The sequence below is a fragment of the Orycteropus afer genome, unplaced genomic scaffold (assembly GCF_000298275.1).
Source record: "Orycteropus afer afer isolate SDZICR_OR568_19922 unplaced genomic scaffold, OryAfe1.0 scaffold00035, whole genome shotgun sequence".
NCBI classification, from domain to species: domain Eukaryota; kingdom Metazoa; phylum Chordata; class Mammalia; order Tubulidentata; family Orycteropodidae; genus Orycteropus; species Orycteropus afer.
In genome coordinates this window covers 12252113-12265284 of record NW_006921622.1, presented here as the reverse complement: position 1 = coordinate 12265284, position 13172 = coordinate 12252113, and the positions used below count along the sequence as shown (strand labels likewise).

General features: G+C 38.1%; 1 protein-coding gene across 1 annotated transcript in view; it reads left to right on the top strand.

Moving 5' to 3' along the window:
• The window catches only part of CUNH10orf67 (chromosome unknown C10orf67 homolog), a 232764-nt gene that overhangs the window by 176387 nt on the left and 43205 nt on the right, over positions 1–13172 (top strand). Inside the window, exons 12-14 of the mRNA XM_042780342.1 lie at positions 6542–6601; positions 7534–7613; positions 7688–7753. Coding sequence (XP_042636276.1) covers positions 6542–6601; positions 7534–7613; positions 7688–7753 — 206 coding nt within the window. The remainder of the gene's footprint in view (positions 1–6541; positions 6602–7533; positions 7614–7687; positions 7754–13172) is intronic.

The following is a 13172-nucleotide window of genomic DNA, read 5'->3' as shown; positions in this document are numbered from 1 at the left end:
AAAAGAAGATGGAAGGAATACACAGAGTCACTGTACCAAAAAGAACTGGTAGATCTTCATCCATTTCAGGAGGTGGCATATGATCAAGAACCAGTGATACTGAAGAAAGAAGGCAAAGCTGCACTGAAGGAATTGCCAGAGAACAAGGCTTCAGGAATTGGTGGAATATCCTTTGAGATGTTTCAACAAACAGATGCCCCACTGGAGCCACTCATTTGTTTATGCCAAGAGATTTGGAAGACAGCTACCTGGCCAATTGACTGGAAGAGATCCATATTTGCCCTATTCCAAAAAAGTTGATCCCACAGAATTTGGAAATTATAGAACAATATCATTAATATCACACACAAGTAAAATCTTACTGAAGATAATTCAAAAACGTTTATAGCAGTATATTGACAGAGAACTTCCAGAGGTGCAAGTTAGTTCCAGAAGAGGATGTGAAACAAAGAATATCATTGCAGATGTCAGATGGATCTTAGCTCACAGCAAAGAATACCAGAAGGATGTTTACTTGTGTTTTATTGACTATGCTAAAGCATTTGATTGTGTGGATCATAACAAATTGTGAATAACATTGAGAAGAATGGGAATTCCAGAACACTTAATTGCACTCATGAGGAAACTGTACATAGACAAGGAGGCTGTCGATTGAACAGAAGAAAGGGACACTGAATGTTTTAAAATCAAGAAGGGAGTGTGTCAGGTTGTATCCTTTCACCATACTTATTCAATCTGTATGCTGAGCAACTAATCTGAGAAGCTGGCCTATATGAAGAATAATGTGGAATCAGAATTGAAGGAAGAATCATTAACAACCTGAGATATGCTGACAACACAACTTTGCTTGCTGAAAATGAGAATGACTTGAAGCAATTTACTGATAAAGGTTGAAGAATACAGTCGCAGTATGGATTACATCTCAATATAAATAAAACAAAAAGCCTCACAACTAGACCTATCAGCAGCATCACGATAAATGGAGAAAAGATGGAAATTGTGAGACTTCCCATTGCTTGTTTCTGCAATGGAAGCCAATGGAAGCAGCAGTCAGGGCATCAGCTGACATATAGCACTGGGCAAGTAGGCTGCAAAAGACATATTTCAAGGGCTGAGAAGTAAAGATGTCTCCTTTAGGACTTAGGTGCACTTGACACAAGCCATGATATTTTTAGTCGCCTCATATGCATGTGAGATCTGGACAGTGAATAAGGAAGACCAAAGAATTGAGGCTTTTGAGTTGTGGTGCTTGTGAAGAATGCTGAAAACACCATGGACTGCTACAAGACCTAATAAATCTGTCCTGGAGGAAGTGCAGCCAGAAAGCTCCTTGGAAGTGAGAATGGCCAGACTTTGGACATCCAGTGAGTCTCACCTACTTTGGTAATGTTATCAGAAGGGATCATACCCTGGAGAGGGATGTCATGGTTGGTAAGGTGGAGGATCGATGAAATAGGGGAAGGCCCTCAATGAGATGGATTCATACAGTGGCTGCGTCGATGGGCTCAAGTATACCAGGGATCGCAGAGCTGGTGCAGGACAAGGCAGTGTTTTGTTCTGCTGTGCATAGGGTCACTATGAGTTGGAGACAACTTGATGGCACCTAACAACAACAACAACATGTGGTCTATTCCGGAGAAAGTTCCATGTGCACTAGAAAAAAATGTATATTGTGCTGTTGTTGGTTGGGTGAAGTGGTCCATATGCATCTATAAGGTCTAATTTGGTTGACTGTGGTATTTAGATCTTTGTTATGTTTCTTTCTAGTTGTTCTGTCCATCATTGAAAGTGGTGTATTAAAGTCTTCTACTATTATTGTGGAGTCATCTATTTCTCTCCTCAATTCTGTTAAACTCTGATTTATTTGCTTTTGGGCTCTTTCATTGGTGAGTAAATATTTTTTATGGTTATGTCCTTTTGTTCGATTGACCCTTTAATCATTATATAATATCCTTCATGTCTCTTTTGCTAGTTTTACCTTGAAGTCTATTTTATCACAGTTGATATTGCCTGCCACTCCTACTGTTTTTGGTTGCCATTTCCTTGTAAATTGTTTTTCCATCCTTTGATCTTAGCTTATTTTTGTCTTTGTGTCTAAGGTGTGTCTCTTGTAGACAGCATATTGATGGGTCATGTTTTCTTATCCATTCTACTTCCCTCTGTCTCTAGACTGGTATATTTAATCAATTTGCATTCAATGTAACTATTATTAAGTATTAATTTAGTGCTGCTATTTTGCTCTCTATTTTTTGTGTGGTTTTGATGATTTCTTTATTCCACACATTTTTCTATGCTGAGCTCATTTTGTTTATTGATTTTGTTTCCTTCATTGCTACTGTTGTAGTGTTTTCTGAGACTTTCTGATTTTCTTCTTTTTTATTTTGGTGAGAAGGTTTATTAATTTTCTTTGAGGCTACACTGTAATTTATTATTATCCTCCCAAGTTTAAAGCGATCCATTCTTTATATCATCTTGATCTTTTTTCCATTTGGAAGTGCTGTAACTACATCATTTATTCTCTTTTTGCTTTTTAGTTACCATCATTTACAAATTGACATCTCAGTTCCCTAATTTCCATCTTGTAGATTTATTTTATTTTTGATACTTCTATTCTTGGGTTGATTTCCAGATGATGTTGGTGTATGTCTCAGTGTCTGGTTATTGTCTACCATTGGTGGTGTTTTGTCTGGAGGATTCCCTTTAGCATTTCTTATAAGGTTGATATGGATTTTGCAAATTCTCAATTTCTGTGTATCTAAGAATGTCCTAATTTCACCATCATATTTAAGAGGCAATTTTGCTAGATATATAATTCTTGGTTGGCAGTTTTATTTTCTTTCAGCATTTTATTTATGACATCCCATTGCTTTCTTAGGAGCTCTGGTGGCGAAGTGTCTAAGACATTTGACTGCTAACCAGAGGGCTGGCAGTTCAAACCCACCAGCCATTCCTCAGAAGAAAGATTGGGTGATCTACTTCTGCAGTGATATGGTCTTGGAAACCAAAGGAGGGGTCGCTCCGAGTCCACGTCAGTAAGTAGTATTACCTTCTTGCCTGCATGGTTTCAGCTAAGAAATCAGAGCTTAGTCTTATTGGTTCTCCTTTGTAGGTGACTTTTCATTTTTCCTGCACTGTTTTCAAGATTCTTTCTTTGTCTTTGTCTTTGGAAAGTTTAATTATATATCTTGATGACTTTCTCTTGAGTTTGTCCTATTTGGGGTTCATTGAGCTTCTTGAATACATATTTTCTCATCTTCTCATCTTTCATGATATTAGGGAAATTTTCTTCCAACAAATTGACAATTTTCTCAGTACCTTCTTCTTCTTCTTTTTTTTTTTTTTTTGTCTCTTCCTTTTCTGGAATTCTACACACAAATTATTCCTCTTCATGATGTCCCAAATTAATCTTAAGCTTTCTTCATTTTATTTAATTCTTTTTTCTGATTGTTCCACCAGCAGATTGGTGTTGAAAGATTTGTCTTCAGTCTCACTAATTCTGTGTTCCATTACTCAATTCTACTCCTTTGTCCTTCTAATGAAATATCATTTTCTGAAATTATAGTATTAATCTTTTGGATTTCTATTTGCTGTGTTTTTTTTTTTTTTTTCCTATGGCTTCTAATATTTCATATCTTTTGTCAATTTGTTCTTTTTTTTTTTTTTTTTCTTTTTTAAATCCTTCTTGAGTTTTGTCTGTGTTTTCCTTGATTTTGTCTGTGGTTTCCTCAAACTTTCTTTCATTCTGTTGAAGGTTCCTAACTATAATTGTTGGGAATTCTCTGTCAGGTAATTGCACTAGCATTCCTTCTTCCAGAAGATTTCCTGGACCTGTGCTTTGCTCTCTTGTTGGAGACATCATGTCCTATTTTGTTTTGTTTTCTGTGATTTCAAGTTGTCTGTTGTCTCTGAGACATTGTGCTGTCATTGTATTAATTTGTCAATAATATGTTGGTTTGCTTCACCCTGATTTTTTGTTTTGTTCTGTTTTAATATATCCAGGCAATAGGGTAGTCATGTTACCCTGGTCACTAGTTTGGTAGCACTAGGGCACTCACCACCTACCTGTGGGCAGATTTGGTAGCGGTGTGAGTATGGATATGAGTCTCTGGTCACTAAGCATGCAGAGCACCTGAGGGCAGGCTTTTCTGGTGGAAATGTGGCACTTGCTCCGTGGGAGCATGCACCATCAAGTACAGAGGGTCAGAGGTGGAACTACTGAACAGGGGGGAGTGGTGGTAGAGCAGAACAGAAAAAAAAGGAAAAAGAAAAAGAAAAAATAATGGTGTGGGAAAGTGGGAGAAAAAAGGAAAAAAGCAAGGGCATAAGAAGACGGGAAGGAAGAAAAAGCAAAGACAAGAGGGGAAAATCATGCAAGTGTTAGCCGCTAAGAACAGCTGCAGCAGGAATGCTAAGCTCACTCTGGGAGAGTGCACACTGCTGTCCACGAAGGGGTGAGGGCAGGTGCTGCTGATTACGGAGGTGGGGTGGTAACAAAAAGAAAAGAAGATGGAAAAAAAAAAGATAGAGTGAAGAGGGAAAAAAAACAAAGAAACTAAAGAAAAGGCAAATGAGGAAAAAGAGGGAAGAACTAAGATGAAAGAAAAAAGATGAAAAAAGGAAGAAAGAAAAACAGACAGTACTTTGAAAATACCATCCATCAAACATGACTGCACTAGAGTCCTTTCCAGCCAGGGAAGAGTGGACAGCAGGGGAGGGGCTCCTGCTCTTTGGGGATGACAGGAAGATGGAAGAACTAAGGAGAAGGGGAAAAAAAAAAAAAGGCAAGGCAGTTCTGGCAGTGGGGGGAGTTTGACTGACCAGAGGGAGGGTGGGGATGGGGAGAGCCATATTTCTGGTCACTGGGTAGTTGTGCAAAGTGAGTGGGGAGGACACACCTCTCTGGTTGCCTGATCACCTGTGTGACTGCTGGTGCAGTGCTGGGCAAGTAGAGGTGGTTATCAGGTTCCAGATCAGATTAGAATGCTGCTTGCAATAATTGAAAATGGCTGCATGATGCCAGTTTGCAGTATCTTCCCCTCAGTATTTGATCTACTTCTTTATCCTTTCATTTGAAGTTCTGGGATCCAGGATTGTCATCCGTAGCTGTTTCCCTTGTTTTTTCAAGTCTTAGTTGCAAAGGGTCTGGATAATACATCTGCCTAGTCTGCCATCTTGTACTGGAGCCCGTATTCTTATTTCTTTTATTATCAAAGGATGGCTCCACCTTTCATCTAATTGCCCAAATGAGAAGTTCCAGACACCTCTCTTCTCTCTTACTAAGTGCCTTAAATTCTGTCTCCTTCATAATTCCTCACAAATATGTGTCCTATACTTCAGCTCTGTTCTGTTCTTTATTATATTTCAATGCTTGGAAAAATTCCTGGCACATAGGATGCATTTGTTAAGTATTTATTTATTGAAAGAACAAAACAAAGAGAACAAACAAAGCATTTGGCGTATAGGAAACAGTTAATTCAAGAAACAGGTAAGAATTTTTAATTTTACTTAAAAAAAAATTTAGAGATATTCAATCTTTTATCCATTAGCATGGACAGGTTGCTATGAAAATGGAATGCCTTTTATAAAGTATGAGGTTAAGAAAAATTTCTTGAAAGTAATAAAATTAAAAAAAAAAAAAGAGGGGGTGGAAAGGCTGAATAATAAAATAGATGCAGCTGAAGATCTAACTAATAATCTGGATAATCTGAAAGATAAAGTCAAGAAACTCTCCTAGAACATCAAAATGGCAAGAAAGTATGAGAGAAAAGTTAGGATCAGTGGCATCACTAGGGGGTGCAAGTGGTATGGCCCACACTGGGTAACACTGTCAGAAGGGGTAACACTAAAATGACTGTCTGTAAAATTTTTGTGCACTGTTTCAGCAGATATTTATTATTTTTTGTAAAAGCATGTCTGTAGTTGGTTATAACAACAAAAAAAATTTTCATAAGCCTAGCTTACATGTATCAATAGACCTATAAAGCTAAAAAACTCTATGCTAATATATGTTTTGAACTTTGTAAAGTGCTCTGGTCATATCTGCTATTATTAACCAATCAAAATGACACTTTGAATCACATGGATTCATCTGCATACACACTGTTGTTTTCGTTGTTGCTGGTGTTTTTATAGTTACTGCTTTTTGTCAAATTTTCTAGTATTTTAGCTACAATATTGTGGTAATTAGTATTTGTGAACCTGTATCAATAACTTTTTTGAGAATGAAATGACAATTAAAGGAAAAGAAAGAGAAAAAAGATTTCCACACAGTTACTTATAATGTTATAACTAATAATATAATTCAATGTAGAAAAATTTTTGTAAAATAATTTTGTTGTTAGTATTCATATAATCTAAGAAATACTACCTTTAAGAAATTTACAACTATATTTATCACATTATTCCACAGTTAATATTGATTGAAAAAAAATTGCTAAGGATTCTGTATAGTCTGTTTCAGGCTTCAGTTGCCTTTCTCTAAACTACATCTTTATGCATTGATTTGAAATGTTTTATTTACCTTGGTTTATTTTCTTGCCAGGATATACATTCTCCACCTATTTCAGTGCCTGAAAGAAAAGTGAAAATAGCAGAACATAAGGTATAATGACTAATATGAGTATTATTATTAACCTAGTTATTATTTATATTGATGCTGGCTATTCTTCAAAGTACCAATGACTTTGGGAGCTATACTGGAAGTCAGTCTTACAGAGAGACAGAAAACCTGGCTGCTTCTTCAGTATGATTCTGGGAAATATCGCTGCCACACCCAAAGTATCTTCCTCATCCATGGCATCCCTACAGCTCCATTGGCAGAGATGCATTCCTTGTACTAAAAAATCTTGTCCTTTTGTGAAATAGAAACAATATTGAGAAATAGCATAAAGGTCTAGTGAGATTGAATTGGTCAGATTCTTTCCTGAGAACAATTTTGAGTGGAAGAAGAAATGGAATGACTAGATGCAATCACTAAGAAGCTCTGGTGGTACAGTGGGTAAGGCATATGTCTGCTAACCAGAAGATTGTGGTTCAAACCCACCAGCTGCTGTGTAGGAGGAAGATGAGGCAATCTACTTCCATAAAGGCTGTTAAGCCTTAGCAACCCAGTGGGACTCACTATGAGTCAGAATCAACTTGATGGTAGTGGTTTTTTGGGGTTTAGATGCAGTCACTATCTATGATGAAGAGATGGAGAGGGCACAATAAGGAAGGAAAAAATAAGATTTGGAAAAAGGGATAACGAAGGGAGGGAAGATTAATGAAGATAAATGTTGTCTGCTTCATAATATTGTCTAGAACTGGCTACTTTTAAGTGAATCTATGTAGTAACAGAAACATGGCATGGGATCTTAAATTCCTTGATTTATGATAATTTACAAGTAGTTGTAACTCATTGTTCCCTCAAATTATTTTTGACGGTAGTTAGAATATACATGCTATTAAATAGAAGTAACCTTTTAAGATTTATGAAGAAGTAGGAAGTATTGTTCATGTAATTAATTCACTTTGTGATGTATTTTCTATTGAAAGAGTGAAGAAAAAAAAGCTTTGGTGAGCCAAGTACAAATACTAAAGAGTACTTTAGAAACTGAAAGAAAGAAGGCAGAAAGGTACTGGTAATACTGATTCATATTTATTCATTTGTAGTTAATGCAATATTTAACTATCTGTATATTTGTTACAGATATAGAAAAGAAGCAGAAAAGATAAGCAAAATCTGGGAAAAGAAATTCCTTATTCTCAGGAACAGGTATAATATGACATATATGAATTATAAAAATGTGACATAATTATTTTTATACTTATAAAAATGTGACATAATTATTTTTAAGAAAATTAGGGGCCTTGCATTTTTTTTTTTTTTTTTACATATTGATTACCCTTTAACGAGAAATGCAAAATAATTGCCCTGAGAAAGAAGAGTAATCAATGTCACTTAAAAGAAAATAATTAAAGACTATTTCATTCCCTACCTCAAGGTTTTATCTGTTAAAGAGCAACAGGACAGATAGGCTCCCTTGATACCTGCTTTTAATCAGACCTATATAGTCATCTTCTTCCATAGGGCAAATAAAACTTTTTCCTCTCTTCGTTTGCATATGATAATCTTTAACTGATCAATATCTTCTTTATAAAATCAGTTTATATACTAGATCCTCTAACCTTTTCCACACTAAACATCACTAGCTCTTTTAATCTCACAGATCTGTTTTGCACACACATAATCATTTTAATTTGTCTTCCTTGTGTCTTTTTTTTTTTTTTTAATGAAGACAGTGAAACTAAAATTTTAAAAAGGCTAAAAGCAATGCCAAGTAGAGAAAATGCCTGTTTTTTCCTTTCTCCTAACATTATAACCTTAAAAATCTGTACTTTCAACACTAGTTTCCTGCCATAATCTCCTCCATATTCTTTCTTCGTTCCCTGTAGGAAGTAGAAATTTCCTTTGCAAGATTCTCTCAGTCAAGCATCATTCAGAGGTGATGGATTAAATGTTGATTGGATGTGATGTCATGGGATGATAATACACTACATCTGCAATAGATTTCAAAAACATCCACTATGTATCATATCTATCATTCCATACATTGTGTCCTATATGTTACAATGAAATAATTTCAGGTGATATGACAAGAATCCATGTAATAATGGAAACAACACCAATTTGGGAGTGATAGATCTTGTGGTAAAATTGTCTGCTTTGCACTGACTTGGTGTTTCACATCTGTGCTGCTAACTACTGTGTGGCCTGTAAAATATGTGTATTAACACCTACCTGAACTACTTCACAGAGTTATTATGAGAGTAGATACAGGTGAAACAAGAGACTGAGGACAAAAGTAAACTTAAATATGCATTGTAATTTCATTTCCCTGCAAATGAATTTTGGACTATCCTTAAAGCCAAGTAGGATGCCTTTCCCTTCTTTATTTCTATGGGATTCAATTTCATCCTTAAGATTTACCTGGCATCTGTTCCTATGGGATTCATCCTATTCTTTACTGACTACTTACAAGAATGTATTGATTTTACTTCTAATAGTTTTGATGTTGACAATCATATTAATAATAAACAAAAAATAAAACAAAAAAAACTCACTGCGCTGGTAGCGTAGTGCCTAAGGCACTTGACTGCTAACCAGAAGGCTGGCAGTTAAAACCCACCAGCCACTCCTCGGAAGGAAAATGGGGCAATCTACTTCCGTAGAGATACTGCCTCAGAAACCCAAGGAGGGGTCACTATGAGTTGGGTCTGACTTGACGGCTCGTAACAACAACAACAACACTGCCCTGGAGTCAATTCAACTCATAGTGACCCCTCCTTGGGTTTTTAAGGCAGTGTCTCTATGGAAGTAGATTGCCCAACCTTCCTTCCGAGGAGTGGCTGGTGGGTTTGAACTGCCAGCCTTCTGGTTAGCAGTCAAATGTCTAGGCACTTCACCACCAGAGCTCCCATATTAATCATATGACAATTATATTAATCTTTTTTGGTCTCTGTCACACTATGCTGATATCTAAATATTTAGGACAGCAGTAAATACTACACACCTTCTATATATTTTCTCATGTAATTGACTAATTAAATAAGAATAATGTGGAAATATACATTATGTCTTCCTAGGTTTGTTGCATCACCAACTGTTAATTCAGTGTGATATATGCAACAATGTATAGAGATAGGGAATTCCTGGGTGGTGCAAATGGTTAACACTCTCAACTACTATCTGAAAGGTTGGAGGTTGGAGTTCACTCAGAGATGCCCCAGAATAAAGGCAAGGCAATTCACTTCCAAAAAGTTAGCCAGTGAAAACCCTAAGGAGCACAGTTCTACTCTGACACAGGTGGGGTCACCATGATTAAGAATCAACTCTATGGTAACTGGTGTATAGAGTGTGTATATCCAGAGTACTGCATCATGGTGTGTATGGGGATTAATTGTACAGTCACAGACTTGGGTGTGCTAAAATGGTGACTTCATATCACTGTAATTGATCTTAGGAGCACTCATTTTTGTTCAGTAGAAGGAAAACTTCAAGGAAATAGTCCAATGCAATGGTTTCTCAGTCCATTCATGATTTATATTCAGTCTCAGTGCAATGCAGAGCTCATCTTTGAGCTCCTTCTCTGTCTTCTGGACTGGCTTTATTTCCAGGAAGATGGAACTTAAGCATAGCTGACAAGGGAAAGGGCTAGTCCCTCATCTCACAGTATGGCAAAACTGGCACAGCTGCTGATGTCATCACTGTAATTTCTCTCAACAGAAATGGTGCACAGGTGTGGCACATTCTTCTCTGGGACAGAGCATACCTGGCTGATGCCAGGTGACATAGCTTGTACTTCAACCCCAGGAGATGGTCCACAGGCGTCTCTCTGAAGCCATTCCTTTGTTATGCCTGGGGAGCTCATGGGGCTGGTTGGACTCAATTTATGCTTCCAAAGCTCACCGAAAATATATAGGCTATTCCCATACCACTCTGGTTTCCACAGATCTAAAGGTATTGCATAAAGGAGCTCTGGTAGCATAGTGCCTAAGGCACTTGACTGCTAACCAGAAGGCTGGTGGTTCAAACCCACCAGCTACTCCTCAGAAGGAAGGTTGGGCAATCTAATTCCTTAGTGATACTGCCTCGGCAACCCAAGGAAGGGTCTCTATGAATCGGGTCCGACTCGACGGCACATAACAACAACAACAAAGGTATATGCACATACCCCCTTTTCCCACTTTTTCCTTTCATCATAGCCTCTGAAGCACCAGATGATTATCCCAGTGAGATTCTGACGATCAGAAATTTGGATAGGATATGCTAAGTGCATCTGCCTCTTCCCTTTTTTCCCTCTCTCTATCCCTGGTGGCACAGTGTTAAGTACTCAGCTGCTAACCAGAAGGTCAGTGGTTCAAAACTACCAACTCTGCAGGGGAAAAAACCTGGTGATCTCCCATAAAGACAACAGCCTAGGAAATCCTTTGGGGTGTGTGGTAGTTAAAGTTACATGTCAATTTGACTGAGCCTGGGTTTGAGTGGCTGGACAGCTAGTGGTAGTTATTCCTAAGAGGAGACTGTGAATCAACTCTGTGGTGGAATCTGCCACAAGCAGCTGAGTAGCTGCTTTAGGGATGTGATCTGCTTCCCATATATCAAGAGAAGCTTTGGGAATGGTCTATAGCTTTTTGGCATACTCGAACACTGTGTGTAGCCAAGCCGTTGTTCAACAGCCTTCCGTGCCCTGCCAATCTTGGGACTGTTAATGGGACTTGAATCAGTGACCTACTGTGTGGTTTAGTAGTATCGGGACTGTGCCATTTTATTTTTCAACCTTGGGCTTGTTAGCCTCAGCAGCCAGTGGCTGCCTGAGTGAAGATAATGCCTCTAGCTTCAGTGGGCTGAGAGCAAGAGGCAGAGCTTAAGCCCAAGGTTGAAGGGCTTTCACCCAGCTACTAGACCTGGCACTTTGAACTCAGACATCTAGCCTCCAAAAGTATAAAAGAATAAATTCCTGTTTCTTCAAGCCATCCCATTTGTGGTATTTCTGTCAGAGTGGCACTAGGTAACCAAAACATGGAGGTTCTGCTCTGTCCTATAAGGTTGCTACAAGCAAAACTCAATAGCATACAATTCCCTTCATCTGCAACCTATTGCAAACATCTCATTCTTTGATTTGAGAAACTGAGGATTTAGATAAATGGAAACTCTACTCTGCTCCTTACATTTTCTTCTCTCACATGCTAAATTCTCTCCCTTCTCTGGGTGCTAGTTTGCCTCCTGTGACAAAGGAATAATATCAGTTTTCCTGGTGCACATAGGAGCTCTGGTAGTGTAGTGCCTAAGACATTTGACTACTAACCAGAAGGCTGGAGGTTCAAACCCACCAGCCACTCCTCGGAAGGAAGTTTGGGCAATCTACTTCTGTAGTGATATCGCTACGGAAACCAAGGAGGGGTCACTGTGAGCTGGCTCTAACTTGATGGCAGTGAGTTTGTTTTTTTTGGTATGGTGCACATATCCACCCCAGTGTCACACCTGTCAGTCTTAGACTCTTGCTTCTTTGTTCTCAGCCCATGTCAAGGTTGTAGTATGGAAAAAAGAGAACTCAGCATTTGCTAGCTTGGTTGTCAATAATATAGAAACACTCTATATATCCCATTGCCACATGAGTATGCATATAAAATACTCATTTTTCCTCTTAAATGGAATTTAAGTTTCATAGGAAAAACTAGAGCAAAACCAGAATAAGTCAGGAATCTCAGCAGTCAGGGATTTTTCTGTGTCCCTCCTTCTCCTTCCAAGCTGTCTGAAGTCCACCCTGCAGTAGGATGGGGCTGACTCATGAATTTCATAGTGTTTAGCTGATGGTGATCCCACAAGTAACTTCCCAGGGTGGGTGGTGAGAATTGAAACCAAAAGTCAAACAGCCAAATTCAGGTGTCAGTAGAAATGGGGGACTCCAGGACAGAGGGAGTGGTTTCATGGGAGGTACATGGTAGAGTGTGGAGAAAGATCCAGAATCTCTGAGGGATTGCAGAAGCACTCTCTTTCAAAGATTCTTAGAGCATCCTAGGCTAGGAGGGGAGATAAGGCTATTAAGGTCACCAAACTAAACTAACTCAGATTATAGAATTATCCCAATTTTCCAACCTCCCATTTTAGCTAAGATTTTCTCCTAATTTTCTTCACAGCATATATTAATATAATATTGGGGTTTCCAAATAACTTAATTCAAAGTGCCTCCCAGTTTATCCAGCCTGCTCCCCAAAATATATACCTGTAGTTACTTGAAAACAGATCTTTTCTCAAATAAGCATGCTTATCTGCATGGTTACATTATATGAAAAATCCAGCATGTCCTCTTTGCTATATTAAGTTGAATGAAATCTCAAACTATACGGTAGCCTGAACAAATTCACTCTTGTATCTGAAACTATGAAGTCATTCTCATATTTTTTACATAACTGAAAATTACTCCACACCATTAAAAAAATTCTATCTGTATTGCTGTATGTACTGTTAGTTTATTTTTTCTGACCACTGCATAGTATTCAATAGGATGTATTTTCTTCATGACACTAACCTCCTGCATTTGTTGTTGTTGTTGTTATGTGCCGTCGAGTCGGCCCCGACTCATAGCGACCCCTCCTTGGGTTTCCGAGGCAGTATCACTACAGAAGTAGGA